This window comes from Theobroma cacao, chromosome 7 (assembly GCF_053813885.1).
Source record: "Theobroma cacao isolate CCN51 chromosome 7, ASM5381388v1, whole genome shotgun sequence".
Lineage (NCBI taxonomy): Eukaryota > Viridiplantae > Streptophyta > Magnoliopsida > Malvales > Malvaceae > Theobroma > Theobroma cacao.
In genome coordinates this window covers 2,856,557-2,883,391 of record NC_142645.1, presented here as the reverse complement: position 1 = coordinate 2,883,391, position 26,835 = coordinate 2,856,557, and the positions used below count along the sequence as shown (strand labels likewise).

At 35.7% G+C, this 26,835-nt stretch overlaps 5 protein-coding genes across 5 annotated transcripts; 3 read left to right on the top strand and 2 right to left on the bottom strand.

Annotated features, from left to right (window-relative positions):
- The first annotated feature begins 1,756 nt into the window (after nucleotides 1-1,756).
- THI1 (thiazole biosynthetic enzyme, chloroplast (ARA6) (THI1) (THI4)) lies at nucleotides 1,757-3,705 on the top strand. The gene is made up of 3 exons (XM_007020960.3): nucleotides 1,757-2,322; nucleotides 2,682-3,170; nucleotides 3,330-3,705. The coding sequence occupies exons 1-3, from the start codon at nucleotides 1,897-1,899 to the stop codon at nucleotides 3,489-3,491; spliced, it is 1,077 nt and encodes a 358-aa protein (XP_007021022.1). The 5' UTR covers nucleotides 1,757-1,896; the 3' UTR covers nucleotides 3,492-3,705.
- A 447-nt stretch (nucleotides 3,706-4,152) lies between these two features.
- On the top strand, nucleotides 4,153-7,494 carry LOC18593643 (COBRA-like protein 10). Its single transcript, XM_007020959.3, has 3 exons — nucleotides 4,153-5,382; nucleotides 5,667-7,129; nucleotides 7,253-7,494. Exons 1-2 carry the CDS (start codon nucleotides 4,815-4,817, stop codon nucleotides 7,085-7,087), a joined length of 1,989 nt encoding a protein of 662 aa, XP_007021021.2. The 5' UTR covers nucleotides 4,153-4,814; the 3' UTR covers nucleotides 7,088-7,129; nucleotides 7,253-7,494.
- An 828-nt stretch (nucleotides 7,495-8,322) lies between these two features.
- On the bottom strand, nucleotides 8,323-14,598 carry LOC18593642 (rab GTPase-activating protein 22). The gene is made up of 12 exons (XM_007020958.3): nucleotides 14,104-14,598; nucleotides 13,469-13,564; nucleotides 12,597-12,700; nucleotides 12,322-12,461; nucleotides 12,138-12,236; nucleotides 11,917-12,039; nucleotides 11,297-11,385; nucleotides 10,396-10,501; nucleotides 10,205-10,302; nucleotides 9,183-9,437; nucleotides 8,822-8,905; nucleotides 8,323-8,645 (listed from the first exon to the last, which is right to left on the bottom strand). Exons 1-12 carry the CDS (start codon nucleotides 14,191-14,193, stop codon nucleotides 8,631-8,633), a joined length of 1,299 nt encoding a protein of 432 aa, XP_007021020.3. The 5' UTR covers nucleotides 14,194-14,598; the 3' UTR covers nucleotides 8,323-8,630.
- Nucleotides 14,599-17,058: 2,460 nt separating this feature from the next.
- ENODL9 (early nodulin-like protein 9) lies at nucleotides 17,059-18,139 on the top strand. Its single transcript, XM_007020957.3, has 2 exons — nucleotides 17,059-17,317; nucleotides 17,416-18,139. The coding sequence occupies exons 1-2, from the start codon at nucleotides 17,122-17,124 to the stop codon at nucleotides 17,865-17,867; spliced, it is 648 nt and encodes a 215-aa protein (XP_007021019.1). The 5' UTR covers nucleotides 17,059-17,121; the 3' UTR covers nucleotides 17,868-18,139.
- Nucleotides 18,140-18,541: 402 nt separating this feature from the next.
- LOC18593640 (protein disulfide-isomerase 5-3) lies at nucleotides 18,542-25,126 on the bottom strand. Its single transcript, XM_007020955.3, has 15 exons — nucleotides 24,951-25,126; nucleotides 24,515-24,605; nucleotides 24,195-24,289; nucleotides 23,133-23,190; nucleotides 22,598-22,782; nucleotides 22,417-22,474; nucleotides 21,280-21,320; nucleotides 21,120-21,194; nucleotides 20,753-20,809; nucleotides 20,377-20,443; nucleotides 20,131-20,265; nucleotides 19,699-19,920; nucleotides 19,027-19,188; nucleotides 18,841-18,918; nucleotides 18,542-18,733 (listed from the first exon to the last, which is right to left on the bottom strand). The coding sequence occupies exons 1-15, from the start codon at nucleotides 24,989-24,991 to the stop codon at nucleotides 18,656-18,658; spliced, it is 1,443 nt and encodes a 480-aa protein (XP_007021017.3). The 5' UTR covers nucleotides 24,992-25,126; the 3' UTR covers nucleotides 18,542-18,655.
- Between the last annotated feature and the right edge of the window lie 1,709 nt (nucleotides 25,127-26,835).

Sequence of the window (26,835 nt, the reverse complement as noted above, 5' to 3'; positions counted from 1 at the left end):
CTTCTCCTAATCCTTTCTCCTAAAGGTTGATCGAGGTGTGTAATGTTCACATTTATAAAATTTTTAAGATTTTCTTAATTATGTGATATGAAATTGATACACCTTATTTCTTTTGAAGTACTTAACTTGATATTTTATCTATCCAATTTAATGACGGTTTCACTATTATCGATCACTGTGCCTATCTCTCTTTTGAAAATAGTTGGCATGTATCATATATAGGTTGGATCGACAACCACAATGTAGTGTAAGCAATTACAAGAGATGGGTTTTGCAAACTTTGGCTAACAAGTGTACTTATGCATTATTTTAGAACTTAGGAAGGCAAAGAAGATCCATCTCCAAGTCTTAAGATATTTGATAAGATGTTAAATCCAAATAAGATGTTTTTTTTTTCTCTATTTTGGCTTGTCCATGAAAAAAAGCAAGGTGTTATTCTATAAAAATATTTTAATTTTCAACATCATGTGAAGATTATTGTCTTGTGCTGGAAAGACCCCAAGCCCATTACCTCAAACTTTTTCATGTTGAATTTGAATTCAGCTCTCATGGAAAGGGGTATTTAGTTCAAGGAGGCCCAACAATATAGTTTGAGACTTTGAATAGGATGAGTGCTTCTTCCAAGTTGCACCAATACCCAGCCCAGAGGAAAGGAAGGAATAAAAGAAAAGCCAAATGTTACTATTTTTATTTTTTTTATATTACAAATTTATTATTTGTTTTATTTTTTTGCATATTAACATCCATATTATAAAAATAAATTCAAATTTTAATATAAAATATATTCAAATTAAAATATTAGTTTTAATTTTACGAGCCTTAGAAAAAAAATATTTAGAGATGAAAAGAGTAAGTATTAATAGATACTAATATTAAATAAGGATTATTTGTTTTGATTCTTCAAAGGTTTGAGGAAAAGATAATAAAAGAAAAGTTAAAACTCAAAATGGTGAAATACATTCGGTTAAATTGTAAATGCAAAAATTCCATCAAATCTCTCTTCCCTCACTTTCTTTCCTCTTTGGCCATTTTAGGCTTTATTTTGGGGACCTACCTCACTAATCTTAAACCTTGAAGATTGCTTCATATTTCATACAATGACAGCCCTTTTTTCTCTTTTAAGTTTCTAGTTTCGATTTGTGGGGAATCTACCATGGCCAACCTTTTTTCCTAGTGTTCCTTTGGTTGCAAGATGGTGCCATTTTTACCATTAATGAAGGTGTTTATTTTTGGATAACCCTTTTGCTATTGCATATTAGTGATGTGTCAATTTCACCATTAATGAAGTTCTCTTGAAGATTAGGGTTTTGAAGTTTTCAGATTGAAATATCAAAGTTTTGACAATGAAATATGTGATTGTTATCATTATAAGATGATGGAAGTATCCACTTGCCAAATCATTTCAAGCTTGAAACTACATATATATGAACAAATAATATGCCTTTCCCATGAAGAATCCAAGATACTATTGTCAAATAGATACCTTCCTAGGGTAACAAATTAAGTGACAAAAAGATGACCAAAAGTTGAGCACTTGGTGACAAAGATCACCGAAAGGGTCTGCAAGATAATCCCACGTGACAAAGAAAGGACAAAGTGGGGATCAGATACAGTGGTGCCTGCAAATTGGTTGAAGCCAAAATACACCAAAAGGACAAAGTATTTTCTTGAATGACGTAACTCACCCTGCAACAAGGGTAATCAGATCTTTCAACAAGAAGATCCTAACGATTCTAAACCCTTCAAATCCTATCCTTTCCCCAGGTGTCCTCTCAGATATTTTGTTCACTTTCCACTCTTTTCCACCCTCTTCACCTCTTTTCTGCAATCTTCTCAGCTCTAAGCTGCAAAGGAACCCCAAAAAGATCACCCTTTCTTGATTTTTCTCAGGCAGTAATGGCATCATCCGTAGCTACTACTCTCACTTCCTCTACCAAACTTTACAGAAACACTTCCCTCTTTGAGTCTTCCTTCCATGGGGTTCCCATAACGCCACTTTCTTTCCATCTCAAGGCAAAGTCCTCTCCACGCAATGCATCAGTTTCCATGTCTGCAGCCTCATCACCTCCACCGTATGACCTGAACAATTTCAGGTTTGACCCCATCAAGGAATCCATCGTGTCACGTGAGATGACACGTAGGTACATGATGGACATGATCACCCACGCTGACACTGATGTGGTGGTGGTTGGTGCGGGCTCCGCAGGGCTGTCTTGTGCCTATGAGCTTAGCAAGAACCCGTCCGTACAGGTTGCTATTGTTGAGCAATCTGTTAGCCCTGGAGGTGGTGCCTGGCTAGGAGGACAGCTTTTCTCTGCCATGGTAATGTGAAAAACAATCAGATATTGAAATCTTTTCTATGAATTTCTTTTGGTACAAGAATTCAGATATTGGTAATATGAAAAACAATCAGCAGCGGATTTTTAGTCTTGTTATTGTTTAGCATTCATACATCTTTTAATCTGTAAATCTCAAAAATGAATTTGACATGCCTAAATCTTTTGTTTTAACTTAAATCATCATAACTTAAATAATGGATCTTAGGTATGAGAGATAACAAAAAGAGATAGTTAGTCAGGGTTTTCTCTTTTGTGAAGACATATAAAAGATCCAATTTGAAGGCAAGGCCATAGATTCTACTGTTGTTGATTAAAAAGATTAAAAATTCTATGTTAATGCAGGTAGTACGCAAACCAGCTCATCGCTTCCTTGATGAACTTGGGATTGAGTATGATGAGCAAGACGACTATGTGGTGATCAAGCATGCAGCCCTGTTCACATCCACCATCATGAGCAAGCTTCTAGCTCGCCCCAATGTGAAGCTGTTCAATGCTGTGGCGGCAGAGGACTTGATAGTGAAGGGAGGAAGAGTTGGTGGTGTTGTGACAAATTGGGCCTTGGTTTCAATGAACCATGACACACAGTCCTGCATGGACCCTAACGTCATGGAGGCCAAGGTGGTGGTGAGCTCTTGTGGTCATGATGGGCCATTTGGAGCCACTGGGGTCAAGAGGTTGAAGAGCATTGGGATGATTGATAGCGTGCCGGGGATGAAGGCACTGGATATGAATACAGCTGAGGATGCTATTGTGAGGCTAACTAGGGAAATTGTGCCTGGGATGATTGTTACTGGAATGGAAGTTGCCGAGATTGATGGATCACCAAGAATGGTAACTTTCACTTACATGATCATTATTATTCTGTTTGATTCTGAATCATGCTGAATTTAGTTCCTCCTCTAAAATGCATGCTTTGGAGTTGTTATGAAAGAAGATAGTGATCTTACAATGGCCTGTTGTTAACGTATTGCATTGCTTTTGGCACTGCAGGGACCAACATTTGGAGCCATGATGATATCAGGGCAAAAGGCAGCCCATCTTGCTCTGCAATCATTGGGATTGCCTAATGCACTTGATGGAACATATGTGGGAAACATTCACCCAGAGCTGATCTTGGCTGCTGCAGATTCTGCTGAGACTGCTGATGCTTAGTTGCATAGCAATTAGTCGCGATGATGGAGATTAGGGGTCGGTTTTATAGTCATCGGTAGGAACGAGTGGTTTGGTTTTAGATGGTTAATGTGATTATGTGGTGAGGTTTGTTAATAAAGAGGGTGTGCTGTTTAGACCCTGTTGGAACTTAATGGCACGTAGCAGTTAGTTCTTGCTGTTCTTGTTGCCATCAATAAGTATTGCTTTTTCTTCCTCTTTCTCTCCTCTTTACAAGTTCCATTGATTAATAGTTGCCAAATCTCTCTAATCATGCCACCCATGCTGCTATAATTCCTGGGTAATATGATCAGAAATAGTATAAAAAAAATAAAAATTTTGCTGCTGGACATTGTTTTGCTCTGCAGTCTCTATGGCTCTTAACCATTGGCATGTTTCCTTGTGAACAAGATACCAAAAGAAACCTAGGGGTCCTTAGATCCAGGCTCATAATTCTGCTTTAGTCTATACCATACTCAGTTTCTCAGGTTAGTTTCTCTGCTGCTCTTTAATCTTCCATTAGCAGTTGCATATGGTGTTTTTGCTTGTCAGTTCTATTTTTCCTCTGTTTTCAGTAAATTCATCACTCAAAAATAACCTTTTTCATACATTAACCATTAAATTTTGTTAATTTAATGCAATTAATAACATTGAGCAAGGCAACATCTTAACAAGCATCTAAAATTTGTTTAAGCAATGAAAATTAGGTTTAACATGAACCTGCATGATTTAGTTCAGCCAATATGTCACGAGATCATTACTCTTTTTGCCAAAAACTAATTTAATGGAACGTATAAAGTCAATATTTATAAACTCAGAACTCCTCTTTATCTATCAGAAAGGAGATTTCCTAGCAAATACGGTTGGATATTTTATGAAAATTAATTAGGCATTCCACACCAATCATCTGTTTTGAGACAACCAAAAACTCATTGACAACTCAAAATTTGCCTTTGGCCAACCTCCAAAAACGACATAGTTCATCAACCACACACTAAAAATAGCAAATCCAGATGCCTGTTCTGTTTTTTTCACTACAAGAAGAAAGCACCACCCTGTTTCCCCTGTCCGAACCAACCGCAAAAACAAGAGGAAGAGAATTTAGCTTGACTCAATCTCCCATTTTCTTCTCCCCTTATAGCCCTTTCATCCCTAAACTTCATAGGGTTTCACTCAGAACTCCCTCCCTCTCTCCCCTTGCCGCGTCGTCACCGCGCGGCAAACCCCCTTCCCTGCCTCTGGCTCTGCCTCTCATCATCAACCTCAAAATAGAAAACAAAACAAAACATCAAAAAAGAAAAGGTTTCAAAAAAAGCAAAAGCAGGCATGAAAATGCCTTGGATGAAACTCTTATGTCTTGCATTTCTCTGTATCTCTTTAAGAATTCAGCTCTGTTACGGCCAAGATAACACGGATGACTACAGTGATCCAGTGGCGGCACCACCACCGGGCCAAGACAATTGTAATGGCGTATTCTTGAGCTACGCTTTCACGTCAAGGAATAAAGAGTATCCCCACGTAAAGAACATAACAGCTCAATCATGGGCGTTCAAGTCTATAGCCACTATAATGAATGCGGGAACAGAAGAGGTAAAGGGATGGAAGATGTTCGTAGGGTTTCAACATAGGGAGATATTGGTGTCTGCAACGAACGCGGTCGTCGTAGACGGCAGCGGAGATTTTCCTGTGGCTGTTGGGAATGGAACAACCTTGTCAGGGTACCCCATGACGGACCTCAAGACGTCCATCGACACTGCTGGGGATTATAACCAGATTGCCGTGCAGGTTGAGTTCACCGGCACCATGTTTGGGTTGAAAGAGAAGGTGATTCCGATGCCGAAGACGATCAGGCTGGCCAACGATGGCTGGAACTGCCCCCAGCCTACTAAACATAGTACGTTTCTTTTCCTTGTTTGATATTTAGGTTTTGTTTCATGCATGGTGTTCCAACGTGAAAGTATGCATGCAAACGTTTGAACTTTCTTTCTTTATTTATTATTTTCATTAGTGGACTCTTAAATTAATCTTTGGATTAGATACAATTACTTAGATATATATATATATATATATATTTAACTTTACCGATAAATTCAGAGGATGGGATCTAAAATCTTAATTAAACAGGTAATTTTAATCTTAGAAAATACTTATTGTTTGATAATATTTTTTATTTTACAGCCACCTACATGCATGTGTGTTGCAAAAAGAATCCCAAATTCAAGGCCAAGCCTGTGAGGGGCAAGTACTTGCCTAGGCAATATGGGGATCTCAACTTCATGTATGATGTTCTTCAAGCTTATGAAGGCAGCTATGTCGCCCAAGTAACCATGGACAACAACAGCCCCTTAAGCCGCCTTGATCACTGGAACTTGACCTGGGAATGGATGAGAGGGGAGTTCATTTACTCTATGAGAGGAGCCTACACTCACAAAATCGATTACTCTGATTGCATCTATGGCCTAGCCGGGCAATACCTCAAGGACTTTGATTTCAGTCAAGTCATGAATTGCCAGAAAAAGCCTGTGATTGCTGATCTACCAGCTGATAGAGCGAATGATACCACGGTTGGCAAGATTCCTTATTGTTGCAGGAATGGCACTCTCTTGCCACCCTTGATGGATGAAAGCAAAGCAAGGTCAATTTTCCAATTAAGGGTATACAAATTGCCTCCTGATACCAGCAAGACTGCTTTGTATCCACCACAAAGATGGAACATTACTGGGGTACTCAATCCCCACTACAAATGTGGCCCTCCAATTAGAGTTGATCCAACAGAATTTCCTGACACGACTGGCCTCCAGGCCACGACAAGTGCTATTGCAAGTTGGCAAGTTGTCTGCAACATTACCAAGCCAGAGAAGAAAAAAACCAAGTGCTGTGTTTCCTTCTCAGCTTACTACAATGATTCTGCCATTCCATGCAGTACCTGTGCTTGCGGCTGTGATAATATCGATGCGGATACTTGCAACCCCAACGGGCGTTCGATGCTTCTCCCAGCAGATGCTCTACTTGTTCCTTTTGAAAACAGGACAGCTAAAGCTAAAGCCTTTGCCCATCTCAAGCACAGGGCTGTTCCTAAAAAGTTGCCTTGCCCTGACAATTGCGGAGTTAGTATAAATTGGCATGTTAACTCTGATTACAAGACCGGATGGACAGCTCGGATCACCCTGTTTAATTGGGGAGATTCTCCATTTGAGGACTGGTTCGCTGCTGTTCAAATGAACAAGGCTTTCCCCGGTTATGAAAATGTCTATTCCTTCAATGGAACAAAGCTGCAATCCGTTAAGAATACCATTTTCTTCCAGGGTTTGCCAGGTTTGAATTACTTGGTGGCAGAGAGAAATGGGACTAAACGACATGATCCGAGAGTCCCTGGAAAGCAACAATCTGTGATTTCATTCACAAAGAAACATACACCAGGAATAAACATTCGACATGGCGATGGATTCCCATCAAAGGTGTTCTTCAACGGGGAAGAATGTGCTCTTCCTGATGATTTTCCAAGGAGTGCAGGGCACAGCTCTCGCGTTTCCTTCTCAGCTGCTATCTTCATAGTTATTCTGACTTTCTTGCTCCTGACAGACCGTTTCCATTTATGATCTTTGAAGGGTCCCTTTTTTTCTTGTAGTGTATTAGCTTTGGTAAGAATTTATATACATTATATTTTTGCTTCTATGATTTAAAACTCAACATCTTGAACAACCCCATGAATCATGATGATCTCTTTATAACTAGAATTTGCTTTGCTTTCTTTCTGGGAAAAGAAATAATGCTGATGTGACATGGGTGGATAGAGGATGGAGAGCAATGCGCAACTACAACTTGAAGAAGGCTTCTTCTGCTATAAATTTGATCATCAAGAAGTGCAGAGATGAGGAAACTGTAACAACTGTGAAAAACAGAAAAATTTATGATAATTTGTGCTTGAGCTGTACCGTAGATATTATTTATTGCCTGACAAGGCCTTTCCAATGTAATATTTCGGACAACCATCTTTTTGCTTTCTGGTATATTGTATTTTTTTTTTACTGCAAAAGACAAATTAGAACTTCCATTTGATCTCTTGAACTGTTTTGTAAGAATGTTTTAAGGAAGTTGATGAACAAGCCAATGAAAAGGGTAATAAAAAAATCATGGCAGTCAGGGCAGGACATTGTAGTCATTTCACTTTTAGTCATGACAATAGCCTCGAATCAACATTTTACATTCAAATCAAGAAAGTTCATTGATATTCACACAGAAGAAAAGAAGTGATTTTACATTCAACAGTTCATGACCATAACTGTCTTTTAAGTGACCATGGTGACTTTGGGACTATGAAAGGCAAATTCTGCTTAGAATTTTGCCATGGTTCCCAAGCGATGTCCTGTGCACTATTTCCAATGCCGATCTGTTTTCAGAATCCGTACTCATGCTGCATGGAAATTAAGGGTATGTTCTGAAATGCTTTACTCTTTACAGAACTCTTTTCACCTCATAACTTCACCAAGAAAAACCCACCATTAACAGAAATTAGATTGTCTTGCCCTGAGCTAAAACAGTCCCACTGAAGATGGATTCTTCCAAAGAGCCAGTAGCATTTTTCTGTAAGTTTACTTCATTTATTAGAACATAATAACGTTAAGGTAGCTAATTTTCACTTATAATTGTTCATTGTTTGATCCAAAGGTTATGGTCGTTCAATTTTGATCTTAGTAGCTCTCACAAGTAGCAAAAGTGACTTATGGTGTTCACCATTCATTTTTCTTTTTGTTTGTGCTTTTCCTTCATATGGCAAGTGGAATAGTTCTGTAATTTTTCTTTTCTCATGAAAAGGGTATGGAGACTACATGCATAAGCAGCTAATTTTCTTTGTATTTCATTGAAATTTGAATGGTTACAAAACACAAGATGCCTATACAACAATGGATTTGTATAGAGACCCGGTAACCAGTGTTTTCGTATACAAGTAATGTGGAAGGTTGATATCACATATATAGCAAAACATTTGATGGTTGGAGTAGCTATAGAATACTGTAATCTCTGAGCCAGGATTCATCTGGAAGTAAATGAATTATCTTCTCCCAAATCAAGTCGTGGCATACAAGAAAAATTTTCATTATTTCATGACTGGGTGGAAAATGTCACACGGTTTAGCTTATGCTATGTCTTCTTGGCCTGTGGTCACAAGATGAAATGAAAGAGTTGAGCTCAAAGATTTACCAGAAAAACTTGAGAAATGAGTATGAACTCAAGGACTACTGCCTACTATGCTATGCTGCTAATTTTTTGCCTTTCACGCGATGAAGGTCTTTCAATGCCATAATTAAAAGGAAACGAGGAAGTAGAAGTACCTTTTTTAAATATTTTTTATGAAGTTTCATTGCCCCAGTGCAAGCTTTCTTGGCATCCAAATTTCCAGTTATGTCATTCAGTATCTGAAAAAGAACAAAAACAAGATAACGAGACAGGTAGGGCATTAGTACAACATAAAATGGATAAAAGTTGCAGCAGTCCCACAAAAAGAGGGAAAATTTTTATAGATAAAGTATACAGATATAAGGCTTCATCAGCACCCAAACCATTCGTAAATGCTCAGGGTTTTGGAAGGTCCTAACCATGGACAGACACCTACTTCAGCAATGCATAATGGGAAGTTCCAGGTCAATTCCCCAAGTAATCCTAGAGTAAAAGCTACAAAAAATATAAGCTGACCTTAACTACATCATCCAGGCCCCGAGCTTCTTGTTGTAGCTTTGAGCTCTTATCTTTTAAGACACTGGCTACAAGGAAAACAGAAATGGGGAGGGGAGCATCAGAGCTTTTAATTTTCATATTTTCTCTCTCATATTTCCCGCACTGACGTATTGACTTTGTTTTTCCTTTAGAACCCTCGGCCTTCTCAACATTTGTTCCAGGTTCTTCATACAGAGAGAACAAGTCAGGATCATATTCCAGAGCCCACATCATCTGTAGAAAGTTTAGGTAACCAGACAAAGCAACATTATGAGTAAATTCATGTGAAGCATACTGGATCAGAAGTATAGATACTATAAACACAGAATTGATTCACGTTGGCCATGAAATTGTACAGTGTGCTTGACATAACACAACCAAACATTTATGCTTATGTTAGCCCATAAGTAATTACAAACTGTAAAACATTGTCAAGGTGAAAATGATTTTTCTTCAATGTCCCTGGATGCATCTTGAATACACTCCTTAAAACAGCTTATTGAAAATCACAAATTTTAATAATTGGTGCAACCTTCTCCAATGTATAAAGATATTTCATAGGACTTTTATCATTTTTCCGTTCATCTTTATTCCTTGGAAAACCAGTCACACCACAGGTTAAAGAACTAAGTTAACACAAAGGAAATATCCATCTAAATGTTTCATAAGAATCCGTCCTTAAGATTTATTATCAACTTAATTTTCTAAGATCTGAAAAAGACAAATCCATAAAAAAACAGTTCTATCAAAGGAAATATCCATCTAAATGTTTCATAAGAATCCCTCCTTAAGGTTTATTATCAACTTAATTTTCTAAGATCTGAAAAAGTCAAATCCATGAACAAACAGTTCTATAAAATCATTGGAGTCAGAAAGAATCACAATTATCATGGAAATGTGTATTGTTTCAGAAGAATGATATCAGGTAATTTACAAAGCATTTCATCATATATTTCAAATTCAATAAAATCAGACAATGGTATTAGAAATGTTGAACATACCTCCCATAAATACAATGAATCACAAAATGAGAACTCTCGACGAAACAAAACCATTAGCATTCGAAAAGCAAAGAGATAGTCACCTCCACCCAGTGTCTCTGTAAACCAATACAAGAAATAGAAAATAATGATCTTCATACAACATGTGCAAAGAAAGCATAATGCATAACACAATAAATTTCATTTCTTACCTAAGTGTTGATGAAGTTTTGGATCAATAACTTGAGTTACGGCAGCCAAATTACTAAGTTGTGCCTCCACCCCAACAGAACTCTCAGTGCATCTGAAATTTCCTCGCTTTAAGATTTAAAATAGAAACACATATCATAAGAAACTGGTAATAAAGCTGAAAACAAGAAAATCCTTAAAAAGAAATGATTATGGTAAATCAAAGAGTCATATTTAATTGATCATACTGAAATACACCTTATGTGATAAATTAACAAAGCAGTAAGATTTTATAGCAAAGATGGATAAAACACATCCTATAAAACCAATTCTTTGAGGTTAGACTGTCAGCATACACAAATCTGCTTTTTTGGGCCTTTCTGATGTTTCTTTTTGAATGGATTAAATGAAGAGAAAACCAAATAGACAGAACAAGCAAGGTCTGACAAGATAAAGGGCAATATCTATCAATGGCAATCTTGTGTCAACTAACCATTACAAAACGTATGCAATGATATGTGGCAGATAAGGACATAATAGTAAAATCTGCCAATGGTGCATGGAAATTTCAATTCATAAAAGCAACCCAGTAAAATGAATCCACAGGGAGGCAAAATGCATCCCTGTTCCAAAGCATGTAGAACGACTGAGTAGGAATTATTGGACTAGACAATCTTGAACACAACCAGTACTTACAGATAGCATTCTCACACTGAACATATGAGAATCCTAAAAGATCCTGAGGATTAGGAGTCAGAATTGCACCTAACAAAGATAAATATCAACTTTAAAGACACATAAACATAAAATAAACCCACTTGGAGCTCGAGCTTAGTTCAATACTGGAAAATGGACTTAATGCATATGTAAAGATAAGACATCATGCTGTCATAGATCGGCATTAAAAAAAGTAAGTAAAAGTACCAATCTGCGCATCAGACGTTCAAAGCACCAAAATGCATCAGCTTCATCTTCAAGAAGGATAATCATGGGGGAGCAAAGATCACTCATTCCTGCTCAACATTGTAATTGAATTTAGCTTTCAGAATTAGAATTATAGATTGTACATAAAATAATTATTCTTCCCTCATTTACAAAGAGAGGTAGAGCAAATGGAAATTATGATAGGGAGAGGGTTAGTTAGTGGAAGGCCGTAAAGGAAAATACCAGGAATAGGTAACTTTTATATTTAGCACAGAATGGAATGTAAAATCTTGAATTTAATAACAGATGAATCTGATGAATAAAAGACCATGTTAGAAATACTAGCAAAATCTAGATGTGATAACTAAATTCAAAGGCTTTCATAATGTTTTTTAAAATTATAAACCTATAGTTATATTCAGTCACCACAATGTCAAGCACATGCTACAATCATATGCTAACCAAGTCAAACAAAGTGCCTAAACTAATGGCATTTTAAGATACATAAATAAGTAAATCGAAGGTTCACTTGATTGAGGCAGTTACCAATATGGAAACTATTATCATCATATAAGAAGGCCATCCCAGTAAGGGAAACAAAACTTTTTATAATTACTCACCTTGACAATAGCCAACATCTGTATCTATCCAGGCATAAACAGAGAGAATATCCCAAAGTTTTGACAAATTCTCTTGCTTCTCATAGAATACTAAAGTCCTGTCAGTGCGAATGACATCAAGACCTGACAGAAACATAAATTCAAGAAATGTTGTCATGACTAAGAGAAGAAAGCAACAAATCAAAGCGAGACATGCATTTAAAATAGAAACAATAACCAACCTATTTGATGCAATGTAAGCATCCACTGGATTACTTTCTTGTCCAAGGGACCACGACTGGTCAGCTCCTTCACCATTTCTGAACCATTAGCATTTGCACCTGAATAATTCATCAAATATTAATACCTGGTTTATTCACTTCAAGCAAAATATTATTTTAAGCAGGTAAAGTGCCAGTGACTTGCCTGGATTTGTTTCTAAAAGTACTAAGGGGTCTTGAATGGGCTGACCATCTTCGGTGATTACAGGTGCTGTAATATATCTGCCACTTCCAACAACAGGAAAGATGTCACGACATTCATTCTTCCATCTAGCATATTGCACCCTGAGATATAGAAGTGAGAAAACAACACTCAGCAAATGATCTCCTGGTGAGGAAAGATGTCCAGCAGAGATCCAATCTCTCAAAGATTCAATAACCTAATAGTACCAATTTACAAAAAAAGGAGAAGTGGACTACCTTCGATGCTGCCGTATCTGCTCCCTTTCATCAAATGTGCTCTTAGGATCATAACAGCCAAGTAGAAATTCCCAAACTTCTCCTCTAATCGAGGGATGGATCCCCTATGTTTGCCCGAACAAAAAACCATAATAGCGATAGATAGAGACCACAACAAATAAGTACAAACATGTACATGCATTTAAACATACATAAACATAACCTTACTCAACAGCATATATGCATATGCTCTTCTACAGATAAGATTCAGACATAATACATGTCAGAATATGCAGTCAAGTTGCATTGCTGAATATATATATATATATATATATATATATATATATAATGCTGCCATCCAGTGTGATTAACATAAGTTACATAGAACACTTACTGATGAGTTTGCTTTTGATCTTTTGCAGTGATAAACTATCCATACTCTTTCATGGATACAATTTGCATGTTCTACATCATTTACAAGCACGACTATAGAAGGCTCGGCATTAAGATATCTGGATCAATTCTCACCAATAGTACACAAAAGAAAAAATAAAAACAGTCTATATTTGAATCCTGGTTTTGCTGACTAGTACACTTATTTTATGAGAGCAACTAAGACCTACTAAAAACTAAATTGTAGGTGGAAACGGTCCTAGCTACACAGGATACTAAGTATATGAATGACTGTCACAGAAAAAGAAGCAACCAAATCATCCATGCAGCTTTCAAGTCTGATATATAAGGATGGCCATCAGACGACTATAGAAGTTTGAATGAATTACTCTGGAAACTTGTATATCTAATGCATTCTGCAAAACTACACTTGCATTTGAATCAATTGAAATCTACTACCAAGAAAGAAAAAATCTTTTTGAACATGAATATGCACTTACCCCACGTTGGATTCGATGAAGAGTTTTGCCAATATCCAGATGCCCATCTGGAGAAAATGCAGCTTGCCATTTTCTTGCACTTAGAGTTTTACCAGGCTACATAAACAAAGAAAAACAAAAGCATCGTCAGTGAATCAGAATCAATGCAGCAGAAAGCTAATTAGGCTGTCACAGCCCCTTTTTTAATATTGCAGCTTCATTTACATAATCAACAAAGTTAAAAAGAAACCATATTTGTTAAACTGGAAGCAGAAACTTTGGCCATGAAAACATTGAGTTGACAGTGAATTGACCATGATAAGAAACCACATAAAACAAAACTTCTAAAACTTTACTGTTTTATATATCTACAAATTCAAGATCAAATCTCAAATTCATACTATCAAATCCATATGAAAAGCCCTCAATTGGATAAACTCACTTGAGCTAAAATTCAATCAAATTATAACCAATAACAAAGCAAAAAAAAAAAAAACCTTTTTCATATAAGTCTAATCCAAATATATTATCCAATGAACCACATTATATAAACGATGCTTCCTTTCCAATATTTTCTTAATCATTGGTCCAAATTAAGATCAAAGGGTGTCCAAAATTTCATTTTTTTCGACTAAAAAAAAAAGAAAAAAACAAACCTTGATTTTAAATCTGGTTCTTGGAACATCAGTGCATTCAGGCCGAACCTCATAATAAGAATCAGCAGGTTCTGCAGTAGCCCCCCACATTTACCAAGAAAAAAAGGTAAAGGAAGAAATAAAGTATTTTACCTTTTTGGCACAAAAAAGAAGCCACCAAAAGCTGTAACCTTTGATCAGAATAAGAACTACCCAGAAAGGAAATATCAAAGAAATGCAGGAATAAGTTGAGAAAATGGGGGGGCCAGCCAAGTCAAGCTCTTCAAAGAACAAAAAGAAGGAGAATTTCCTTGACCCTTTTTTTCCCTTTTTTTTCACAAAAATAAAACAAAAGAAATCTTCTTTTCTTTTTTGGGGGTTAATTATGGGTTTATTTGGTGGGTGGTGGTGGTGGTGGCAGCCATGGTGGTTGTAAGAAAGTTTGCCATCTCACAAACACAAGGACATAAAAGAATACAATTGGCCGTTTTATGCGTTGAGTTTAACCGTCTCCCTCATGTTTCTCTGTCGTTGTCTAAATTTAACTGCCACCCATTTTTCATTTTTTATGTTCTAAATTAAATCCCCAAGAACAAAAACTTAATGCTTCTAAAAAAATTTTAAGCTTCTTTATGTTCATGTTGACTTGACTTTTCTCTCCTATGTTTTGCCTCTAGTTAAATTTGACCTTTTCTTTTCTCTCTATAATCTTCCTGCCTTTCTTTTTACTTCATTTGCTGCCTCAATTTAATGCCCTTTACTCCTTATATGAGATTCACATGATTCTTAGGTAATGCTCTAACTTTCCTTTATTCCTATTTCTTTTTTGGGTTTTCACTTTTTACCCATTTTTTTATTTTCTTGGTATTTTAAATGAGAGTTTTAGAACATTTCTCCCCAGCAAGGTGTGGTGGATGTGGTGGTGCCCATGTTCATGTGGGTAATGACAATGACAATGACCATGACCAGCTGACCAAGACAAGCGTGATGGGGAAACTTGCTTGAACTATTCTTGGCTTTTGTCTCCCCAAAAATTTGTGATAAACTGTCATAACTTAGATCTTGGAAGAAGAGTGACATTGTCTTAAAATGAAATCCAAAAGCCTACAAATCTTATGTCTCAAATGACAGCTAATACTCTGTAATGATAAATGGAAATTTTTGAAGGTAATGACTCTATTCATCACTAATGGTGGGAATAATTATTGCATTTGCATTATTCAATTAATCTTTTTGATCATAAGGAGAGAAATGTTTGGACATGGAACAGCATTGGGTTCCTTAAAAACATAGTAATGATTAGAAAAAGAATGCCTGTGGGTACCAGGGAATATGATTTGTTCTGGTTCATAAAATGCTTGCCAACTTATTCAGCAAAGATATGAAGATACAAATAAATGCTTTCCAACTTGAAGAGGACCCTTTCTGTCTAGGTTGGTTGGGGTTCTAATTTAGCAAGGACAAAGTCACTGGGAGGAGTTGAAGTTGCCAGGCTGCCAGCTTGATCCATTCAATTTTCTTCTTTTTACCTTTTAGTGTTTTACCAACTGTCCTTAGGCCCTCTTGTCTGCTCGGATTTAACTCAAGGGGTAAAAGTGAAATAGAATTTCGATACAAATCTTAATTTCGAGTCATAACACTCTCTTATATAAAAAAAAATTAAGATCACTTTTTTCGAATCTAGAATTGTAGTCAATCTCCATCAGCATTTCTTACTGATGACCATGTAGTAACATTTTGATCATTTGTTAAGGACCCAAGTTCACCAACTGGACAGTTTTCCAGTTGCATATCATCTCCATTATCCTTCTTTCTTTTTCTGGTTGCCTTCAGTTTCCCCCGTCTTCTTGCTTTTATATGTGTCCCCATTTTTTTCCTGGCAGTATCTAATGACCTATTTACTTTCTGCAGATAGAGTTAAGTAGCTGCAAGAGGGGTGTTGGTCAGGAAACAGGAACTGGTCAAGTTGTTCAGACATCTCCCTATCAAGTTCTGAGAGTAATATCTCCTTGGAAAAGTCATAGCAAGGAACAACATTTCAGCGGACTTCTATTTTCCTGAGACTGGATTAATCAGCAATATTCAACAATGGCAAACATAGCAAATTAAATAGCTGAATGATCTATTTCATGTCTGACTTTGTCTAGATCTTGTCCCTGATGACGTTCTAAGCAGGTCAGGACAAAGTAGACCTCAGTATTCAAGACTGGTTAATTAAGCCATCAAACTTAACCTTAATTAGGTAGGAAGCATGACCATGACTAAACCAGTTGGACAATTATTTCTTTGTCATCCCTCATTTTCAATTCTGCAGAAAATCCAGATGCATATAAGCATATAAGAGAAGGAAATGGAATTCAACAAAAAAACAAAAAATATTATTCTGGATGAAATGAGGAAGACCTATTTTGCTACTAAATCACCATTGCTGTAACTTCATTCACCTTGCAAGATACCAGCAATTCTTGAGTCTAAGACAGATTTAAGATGTGCATACCTGTCTCTATCTCCAACTCATTCTTTTCTTCATTTTGGTCTCTTTTCTAATTCTAATGCTGCCAGAAGGTAAAACCAAAGCCTAAACACATTTCATCAAGCTAATTCCTAGGATGACCAATTCTAGGGAAAAAAATTTTGTGATGTGAACCCAAATTCCATTAAGTTATACAAGATGCCAATTGGTTTAACCCAAAGTGCAAGACATGAATATTCTTGTTTATGGTCAAGTAAAGCATAAACCCATGATAAAGTAAGTAACAGAAAAGATTGAAAAGAGAGCAGAAGAATACTCTAGCTCTTACAAACTATAATAAGGTGAAGTTTTATGCTTTGCACCAGAAGCCAAGAAATCCCAAAGGAAAAGAGAATCTGGAAAAGAAGCAAAGGCTTCTCTGCCACAGTTTGTAAAGTTCCATGCAAGTTGGCCTACAAAAACCTGGGCTTGGCACCCATTTGTAGCAACCCCTTTTGTTTCACTTAAGTTTACAGTTCTTTGGTTCAAACACCAGTCTTTGATTGTCCTTTCTGTTTGTTTTTGCAATGGCTAACTCCATTTTTGGATCAGATTATCAAAGCAAAGCCTTTCATGTGTTGGGTCTTTTTTGTTTCATGCTGCTGATTCAGAATGGTTATGCAAGGGAATTCACAGTGAACTGGGGTCTTCACAATGGCAGCTATGCAGAAAATTATAACCAATGGGCAGAAAGAAACAGATTTCAGATTGGAGACTCCATTGGTAAGTCATTGGTTTATCCCTAAAGATTCATTGGTTCTAAGTTCTAATGTAGTGTAACTTTGTTTTCATTTTTCCTTGTATGTGGTGACATGCCGCAGTGTTTGTCTACCAACCGAACAATGATTCAGTGCTTCAAGTAACGGCGGAGGCCTACCAAAACTGCAGCACAGAGGCACCGATCTCCGACTACAAGGATGGCCACACTGTTTTCTCATTGAGCCGTTCGGGGCCTTACTACTTCGTCAGTGGAAACCGAGATAACTGTGAAAAGAATGAGAAATTGGTGGTTGTCGTCTTGGCTGATAGAAGCAACCGCTCTTCAAGCACAAACGAAACCGCCCCCCCTTCTCCTCCGCCTTCAGGTTCAATCGACATAATGCCATCTCCAGCCCCCTCTGGCGAGTCTCCACCCGCTGGAACAGTTGAGATTAACCCAACACCAGCACCAAGCAACGAGGGTAATCAGAAAAACGCAGCCTCTTCAGTCTTCACGAGTGTTGCTGGTTCAATTGGAGCATTTGTTGCTTCAACTCTTCTTCTAGCATTCTAAGAGGAAGAATTTCCATGATGAATAGGATTGCTTAATTTCTTGAATTTTTTTTCTGATTCTATTGGGTTTTTCTTCTTTTTTTTTTTTTTGACATTTTTCTTTCTTTGATCTTCCTCAGCTTGTGTTAACTATGTTCAACTGTGTTTTTTTCCTTGACATTTGATTGTCAAAACTAAAGGAATAAGGTGATAGATGTATAGTACTTGGTGTGCTTGTTTGTAAACAGAGAAATAAATATGGATTGTATACTGTGTGGATACTGCTTACCAGCTTCTTCTGTTCTCTACTTTTTTTTCCTGTTTCCATTGCCAAGGAAGAAACAAGCGTGTAAGTCATTCAGACAAATCTATCAAACTTCAAAAGAAAAAATAAATAAATAAATAAAAATCATCGAGCTCTAAGCTATGCTGAAATTTCAATAAATTACCAGATCGATACAAGACCATCTATCAATAAATTATAAAAAAAAAAAACCTCAATTAATAAACTGCATATTGAAAGCTATGCTAAATTATCAAATTTCAATCCATCACTTAAAAAAGTGAACGGGTTCAAACATAAACAAATCAAGTACCTAACAGTCACATTCCTGGGTAATCACCAATGTGGTAACCACATCTCTCCATTTTTTTCTTCAAGGAGAAAGAAAGATGTAAGTTTATTGCATAGAAACATTGCAATAAAAATTCTTGTGCTTCATTTCATGTGTGAAAAGGGCTACATCTCGATTATCCTCACTAATTAGAATTCTTTACAGAATAACAAATTTTTTTTTTTTGCCTTCTCTATCAAAAATTTTTGCCTAATTCTACTTTTTTCATCAGCCTAATTGTATTGTGTAAAATTGAATCCAAAATCCCAGCAACCTGCAATCCACAGAGAAGATTCGTCAATATCGCAGTTACGGTTTTCTAAGGCAAATTTTTAAAGGAAAAGAAAAAGGCTGTTGGGGAGGGGGTAATAAGATACTAACCGTGAAAACACCTCCAATTATAGCGCAGACATTGGTTATAAAGTGCGAAAACGATTTTGGGTTTTCTGTTATTAAAACCTGAGTACCAAAGGAAAATAAAAAACCATTATGTTAACGAAAAACAAAAACCAATAAGAATGGAAGGTAAAACCTTCTCAAATATAATTAATCAGTTCGAAGAATAACCTGCATTGGAGATAACTCAAAATGAAATTTTGTGACAGGTATGTATATGCTCTGTGCCAGACTGCTGTGTGCTGTGTACTCATATTCCTCGATTAATGTATGTTCACGAGAAGATCTTCTTGTAACCACCTCTGTTTTGACTATTTGAAGGTAATGCTCTATCTGTGGATGCAATTAAGAACAATGAAGCTCATAAATTAAGAGATTTACACATTTCAAAAAACTATAACAGCATTTCAGCAGATATAATATTCTATTACAAGGGCAGTCCCTTCTTTTCCACATACAAGTATTTGTCTTTGCAGCCAGAAAGAAGACTGAAATCTCTAACGAGGTTTCCTATTGTAACAATTGCCATAATCTCTACCAGAGACCTTAACATTTAATTTTGTTATTAATTAGTATTGAGTCCACTCATTTGACCAATTACAAGTTATTTAATCGAGAATTAGTTTGGTTCATCTTATAGATTTTAGATTATGAAAAAACTTTTAGAACAGAAAATTCTTTATTGTCAATCAAGGTATACACATAGCTTACTCAGCCGCAGAGGTAAAGCATCATTGATTGCTTTGACAAAAAGGCATATAAAATGTTCATGTCAAAACCATGACACTTAAAAGGTAAAATAAACAACTAAACAGAAACGATCATATAAAAAGTTAAACTTACAGTAACATTTGCATCTAACTCCCGGTGATTAATGAATGACCGACCATTCAACCTGTCATGGCTTCTACCAATATAAGGAATTAACCGCTTCACATCACTCAGTACCCGAGGAGAAATTGTTTTACCAAATGAAAGATGGCTTATGACATGAGACATGTTCATTTGAGAAGCATCAAAAGAATGGGCTGCTGAACGAGCAGAAATGATAAGGTTGCCAGGAACCTGCAAAGTGCAAGTCAAACTTAATACTTTAAGTTTAAAGTATAAAAAGAAAAACAATTCCAAAAATTGGCACACTTAGAGATCAAAGGGATGACATAACTCACATTTCTATCGCTCATATCTCAAGGGTAAACAAAAATGATTGGACTAAGAAATTACAAGTAAAAGAAGTCAAATGGTCAGAGTCTAATTTAGGACCATAATTATCACCTTCTTTACACGCACATATCCTTCAATTCTACATCCTCCTGTCTTTGGTGCTGGTCTTTTTGTTATATTGGATTTATCCTCCAATGCCAGCTTCTGGGACTCCAGTGGTATAGGAGCAACCAATTCTTCCATTGTCTGTAAGAAACAGACAACTAAATTAGGTCACACGTGTACCTTTATCTTATAAGATTTCTTTAACTGATCTATAAATGCAAACAGCCAATTCAATACTCATTGCAATTGTACCTTAACCAGGCTTTCTGTATCACGATCTCCATAATAAGATTCATGATCATGGTGTCCATGGTCCTCCCTGAAACACACACAAGTCAGACAACAAGGTGAATCTGCACAGCAAATATACAGAAGGTTCAGCAGAACTAAATAGCCTAGAAGAAAGCATAATCCTCTAGTCAGTGGTCAAAGGAAAGTGAAAGGTGAAATATATGCCCCAAAGAATAATACATGTACAAGCTTCACATGTTAGAATATAATAATAATTTGTCAGTAACAAGCAACATAAGGAAAAGAGGGAGTGAGACTGAAGGGGGAAAAGTGAGTGGGGGGCATTAAACCATTAACATAAAAGGGTTGAAAATGTATGTAAAATATTTTCGTTTACCTCAAATCACTGCCTTTTCGGAAAATGCGAATAGATGGATACCCTTGAATGTGATGCCTTAATGAAAAAGAAACACAGAACAAGTGAGCATGATAGCAATTGATAAAATAGAAAAGGAAGAAAGAGAGAAAGAGAAAGAGAAAAGATTAAACTTGTGGCAAAGCTATGAAAAAGATGCAACATTCGGGAAATAATTCTATGTTAGAAGCAAGATAAATTTACGAAGTGGTACATATTTTTATGTATCTACAACATCAAATTGGTCAAAATGTAACAATATGATTTGTGGTCAAATAATGACATATAATCAAACTCTCATACAAGAAAGCATCAATTTACATGTGATCAGGCATCAACAAAGACATACCTCCTACACAAGTCAACTTCTTCAGTGCAATCAACCTTTGCCAAAAGAATACGCCCATCCATTTCTGGATCATATCTGTGCAAGGGTGCAAAATTTATTGCTAAATCAAGAAGCTATTTACAAATTTATCCCATGGAAGAGAAATGATGTATGCTCAGACCTCTCTTTTATTATCTTGGCCGCTTTCTCCCATGATGGTTTCTGAAACCAAAAAGAAACATGATGAGGCTACTGATACGTGAAGAAACCACCCTAAGCTCTCAGTGGTAAAAGGAACAGTTTTAAGCTCCAATATGACCTTTAAGCCGTCCAAAAAGGGAACAAGAACTAAACAAGACAAAACGCAAACCATAGGATGCTGGCACTTATCATTATTTTATGAAACCTTTGGACTAAGAAGGATGTTCTTAAGGATCCTCATAATCCTTCTCAGTTAAAGAAGTGTGCTTAATCAGACCACCAAGTTCTTTGCTTTATTATCTTTCAAAAAAAAAAAAAAGGTTCTTTGCCTTGTCAAGTCCATTTAGACAAAAGGAAGTATACATGTATAAGCAAAAATTATTTTGAATTTAAGGGAAAATCCATCCTCTACATTTTAGGTTGCAAAACATCTGTTCCAATTACTATTTTCTTTTTCTTTTTTTAATTTCGGAGGCAAACTCGCTTGCAGGAAGCGCCTGAATTACATATAATGGCTTTGAAGCATGTTTGGGTGCCAGTACTGGAATTACATATAACGGCTTCAGTATATAAAATCCATTAGTTTTAAAGCTTTCTGTTTCATAAATGGCAAGCCAGGTAGCATAAACCTCTTCCTACTCATCTTGCTGACTTATTTTTCCAAAACATTAACAGCAAAATTTTCTTAAAAAAAAAAAGAAAATTAAACTTAATTAAGCAACTGTAGTAGTCATCAATGCTGAAAGCATCCATTACTATCAGGTCCACCTAAGATTTCATACTCCTTAGCAGCAAGGGTTTAATTCATTTCTATGTGCTATTGTTTAGAACATTTAGAAAAACAAGCATGTATAGAAAGACACACATGGAGCTAAACATGCCGAGGCCCTACTACGGAAAATATCACATCACAGAGTATATTAAAGGGCTATTAGAATATAAATGAAGTGCATGAAGTCACAAAATGAGTTACTTGAAAAAGAAGTAAGATTTGGCAACTACGTAACTGCAAAACAAGTCATTTATGATGACCAGTTTCCACAGAGTGAGAGCTAGCCAATAATGTTTTTAGCAAGTATCTTCAAGACAAAGATTGTGCATGCTAATAGTAGATTACCAGGCGATTACTCCAGTAGCACCAAGGAGCATAAAAATTGACAACCAAAATTGGATACCTGCAAAAAACCACTCAAATCAATCAACAGAGGTATCACCTAAATTGGCATTTAACAAAGCTCCATAGTGGGAACATAATACACAAAATTAAATTGCTTGCAAGGTTGAATTGATCCACTTACAGATGTGAAAGTTTGTCAAAGCTAACACCATTTAATGGTACGGAACCCTCAACAGTTTCTTCATCAACTTCATCTCCATGCTTAATGAAATGTGGAACAGGTCCAGCATGAAACTCAGCACCAGTGGGTCTTAAATGTGGATCTATAGAAAACTTTCGGATTGTTTTTGTTATATTCAACCTGTTCTGCAAACAGAAGGCACAAATTTAGTCATATGGACCAAAATTTACATGGTAAGATGGCATAAAGGAAAAACATTCAGGCATCTTGAAGAATGGAGTATGAAAATAGACTGACAGGCAAATATTAACACAAAAGCCAGGCATAAAAAAGTGTGCTGTATTTCATTTTTTTAGCATCAAAAATATTATCAGATAAGTTTCAAAAAAGATAGTGAACAGGATACAACTCACATCTAAAAGTGTTCACATATACTCTATGTCAGGAATTTGAAAATTTAGTGCTAAACAGAAGCATAAGTATTCTTTTTCAATAAAATTAAGTAGATGAAACACATCAGATAATAGAAACTTACAGTTCCCAAGACATCACTCACATCAACAGAAGCAAACTCACATGAGAGCGCTGGAAAACTGCAGATCAATTGGAATTGTCAACCAACCTAATTATTTATCATTAAAATAAAGCTTGAATGCTCAAGGATATTGCAGGAATGAAGAGAAACATGCATATTGAGATCACTGACAGTTTAGCAAGAAAGAGAGTTCCACCGAACCTATGACAGTTTTGCAGAAAACCCATAAAAGTATGTCCAAATAAATGCTTGGATTAATGCTTAACCGGGTGGTAATTGACATGTAGCAACATAACTCAAACAGTTTGAAAAAAATTTGTATGGAAAACTCAAAAGTAGCATAAGGCACCCTAAGAGTCACAATACAGTGAAATCTCATTCTTTATTTACTAGTCAAGCAAGAATATTGGAACACAGTTTGAAGCCTCAGTACATGAAAGCTCTCTCTTCATGCTAAGCTCAATTGAGAATAAATATGAGATAGAGTAGAAACTTAAGTATCGTCATCTTCTCAAGACCCCAAATTCAAAAATTTCAAGCCAATCCTGCCCATTACAGTAATGTGTCCATCAATGTACAAATATAGATAAGCAGTGATAACCCATATAACCACATGCTCAATCTACACAAAAACAAGCCCTCTGCCTCTGATTTGACATAAGTTCAACTGGACCTTCAATCATATTAGCAACAAACAACTAATATCAGAATCCATACCAAGACTCATCCATGTTAATGCACAAGTTCATATACAGGATGCACAAACTTAGATATACTCAAGCTATGCCCTATTTTTTTTCACTTATTAATACATGAAGAGACAAAGACTATGGCAAAAAATCATGCCAACAAAAGTTCAAGGCTAACTTTTACAGAACAAAAGATAACTAACCTATTTTTAATGTCCCTAATAAATGACACAAGGATGATACGTGACAAAAACAGCTCATAATTCAAGATCGTAGCTAAGACATTGCCACATAAAGGCTAAGCATTAAATACCAAAAAGCTTTCAACCAACTGAGAAGGTCAAATAGTAGCATTGCTACAGAAAAAACGCACCTGATGTTAAAATCAATGCGTAAAAATTCACCATCAGAACTCTTGTCAACAATAACTGATGTAGAGGTGCTGACTGTTAAATAATTGCTCAATTCCTGCAAAATCAATGTCATGTATCACAGTTGGTTCATAGCAAGGCAGCAGCTTAACTTATAAACTACGATGAATCTGATAAGTATCATCAGAGAAAGGACAAAGAATTAGCAACAAATAATAAGACAAAAAGATGTTGGAGAAATGCTGTTTGGGATGAAGTATCAACCTAAACGCCAAGCACATCGTATCAAATCAAAATTGGAGTAAATAGCAAGGCTGCCTACCATTCCAAATAAAAACATCATGGCGAGTGCTGCTACTATAGATAACCCCGCACCGGATAACGACGCCTCTGTCAAATCTCTCGGGATTTTCCTGTATAAAAAAGGAAAGCATAATCGACAAAAACAGGATAATCCTTATAACATTTCCTTAACCACACAACAGAAATTCTAACCAAAAAAAAAAAAATAACTTTAACTAAGAAATTCAGTAGATGACTCGGTCATGTATATGTCCTTAAACCTCAATAACAAATTCAGCTCATTCAACAAATTTACCATCCAAATTTTCGCAATCAAACAAAAAAAATCACCAAAATGATTCAAACGGATATAATGCAATGCCAGCAGCAAACGGTTTTCATTTGTTCCTTTTTTCCTATCAAATGCTTTAGATCCACGAAAAATTTCGAAAGAGAAAAGGGAGATCGATCTGAACCTGTAAAAATCGACGGACTTGATCTTGCTTGAAGAAATCATGGCTGCGATGAACCAATCCAAATCAGATTTCGAAGAGAAAAATTTTAATAGCAAGAGATCTGGCAATGGAAAATTAGCCTTTTTTCGAGTGTTAAAAAAAAGAGTGAGAGGCGAGCCAAGTCGTGAACTACTTAACTCTCCTGCGTTTTATCCGGGGGTTTCCCCTTTTTTTATATATATTTTAAAATTTTTACTGCAGGCCACGATCTGCTGCTGGTAAAAGCAGGCTTAAAATGCGGAAAAATAGGAGAGCTGTTCTCTTAAATTCTGCCACATCGGATAGTAGGGGCAAAGTTGATGCTGGATCAAAGATTCTGTCTGTAAAATTCAATACGTCCTTTCTTTTTTTTTTTTTTGCAAGATGATCAAATAAAAGAAGCTCCTAAATTATTTAAAAATATTTAATAATTTTTTTATTATATTGAATTAAGTTTTGTGTTTTTATTTGAGATTCAATAAATTTTTATAATTAATTATTGATTAATTATCATTAATAAAAGTATTACTTGTCATTTTATATCTATATGACATTGATGTGAAAAATAAAAAATATCACATAATTATATTATTATATCAAATTAGTATGTCATATCATGATTAATTATGATATATCAGTATATCACATTATAATCAATTATAATATTTTAACATATCACGTTAGATTCACATGACATAAAATAATAAATAATATTTTAATTAAATATTTATTTGATTAAAAATAAAAAGTATAAAAACTTATTTGATTTAAAATAAAAATATATAAAGTTGATTGAACAAAATAAAAATATAAAAGATTATTTAAATTTTTTAAAATATTTTAAAAGATTTTTGTATATTATGCTTTTTTTAAAAAAAAAAATTAACCCAACTTGCCCTTTGTTATATGTGTATTAATAAATTAATGTTTATCTAAAAATCTAGCAAATACCATTGCTGCTAACAAAAACACACTAAGCAACTTGAAGAAAGTTGATGCCATGGTTAATTATATTGGTGTATGATTTTTTGCAATTGCATGTCAAAATTATCAAAATTGGGAATATAATATATATGATAAAATTCATAGGCAACAAGATCAATGTATTCTCCATTGGCCCTTCTTGTTATATCATGGCCTGCATTACTTGAATACCTATGCTATGATAAAAAAAAAAAATGCTCTACCTTGATTTTATGTTAATAAATAAATAAATAAAATTTATATTTTTGAATTCTAAATAACAATTTAAAATTTAGAAACAAAAATTTCAACATACAATAAAACAACATATATTAATATGCAATCAAGTAATATAATGTTGATCTTGAAATTAAGATTTTAACAATCATATATAAAATTTTTCTAAAATAAAAAACTCTATTTGGTTCGGTAGTAAAGTCCAAATTTTATGCCCAGAAAGTGAAAATAAAAAATTTAATATTGGAAAACATGAAATTATAAAATTTTTAAAATATAAATATAAAATTATGAAATTTTAAAACTTGAGGTCCTACTAGCCCCTCCCTCCGCCTCTGCCTTGGTCTAAGGATTACTGGGTAATGAAACGATGATACAGTATTGATTAGTCCTTTTGTAAGTTGTTGTCGCTTGCTGGGCAAGGGCTTTTCGGGCTGAAAAAGGAGCTGGAGAAGCTTCAAGAGACTCTCACCACCTACACGCCGTCCGGAGGAGAAGCAGGAGAGCAGCCCTGCCGTGAAGAACTGGATAAGTCGGCTGGAACACGTTGTCTACGATGCAGATGACCTACTGCGCCAGAAGGTATGCAAGTTCTTTTCATCCTCGAATCCTCCAGCATTTGGTCTTTGTTATCTTTATCTGAACATTGATGGGCACATTACTGTAA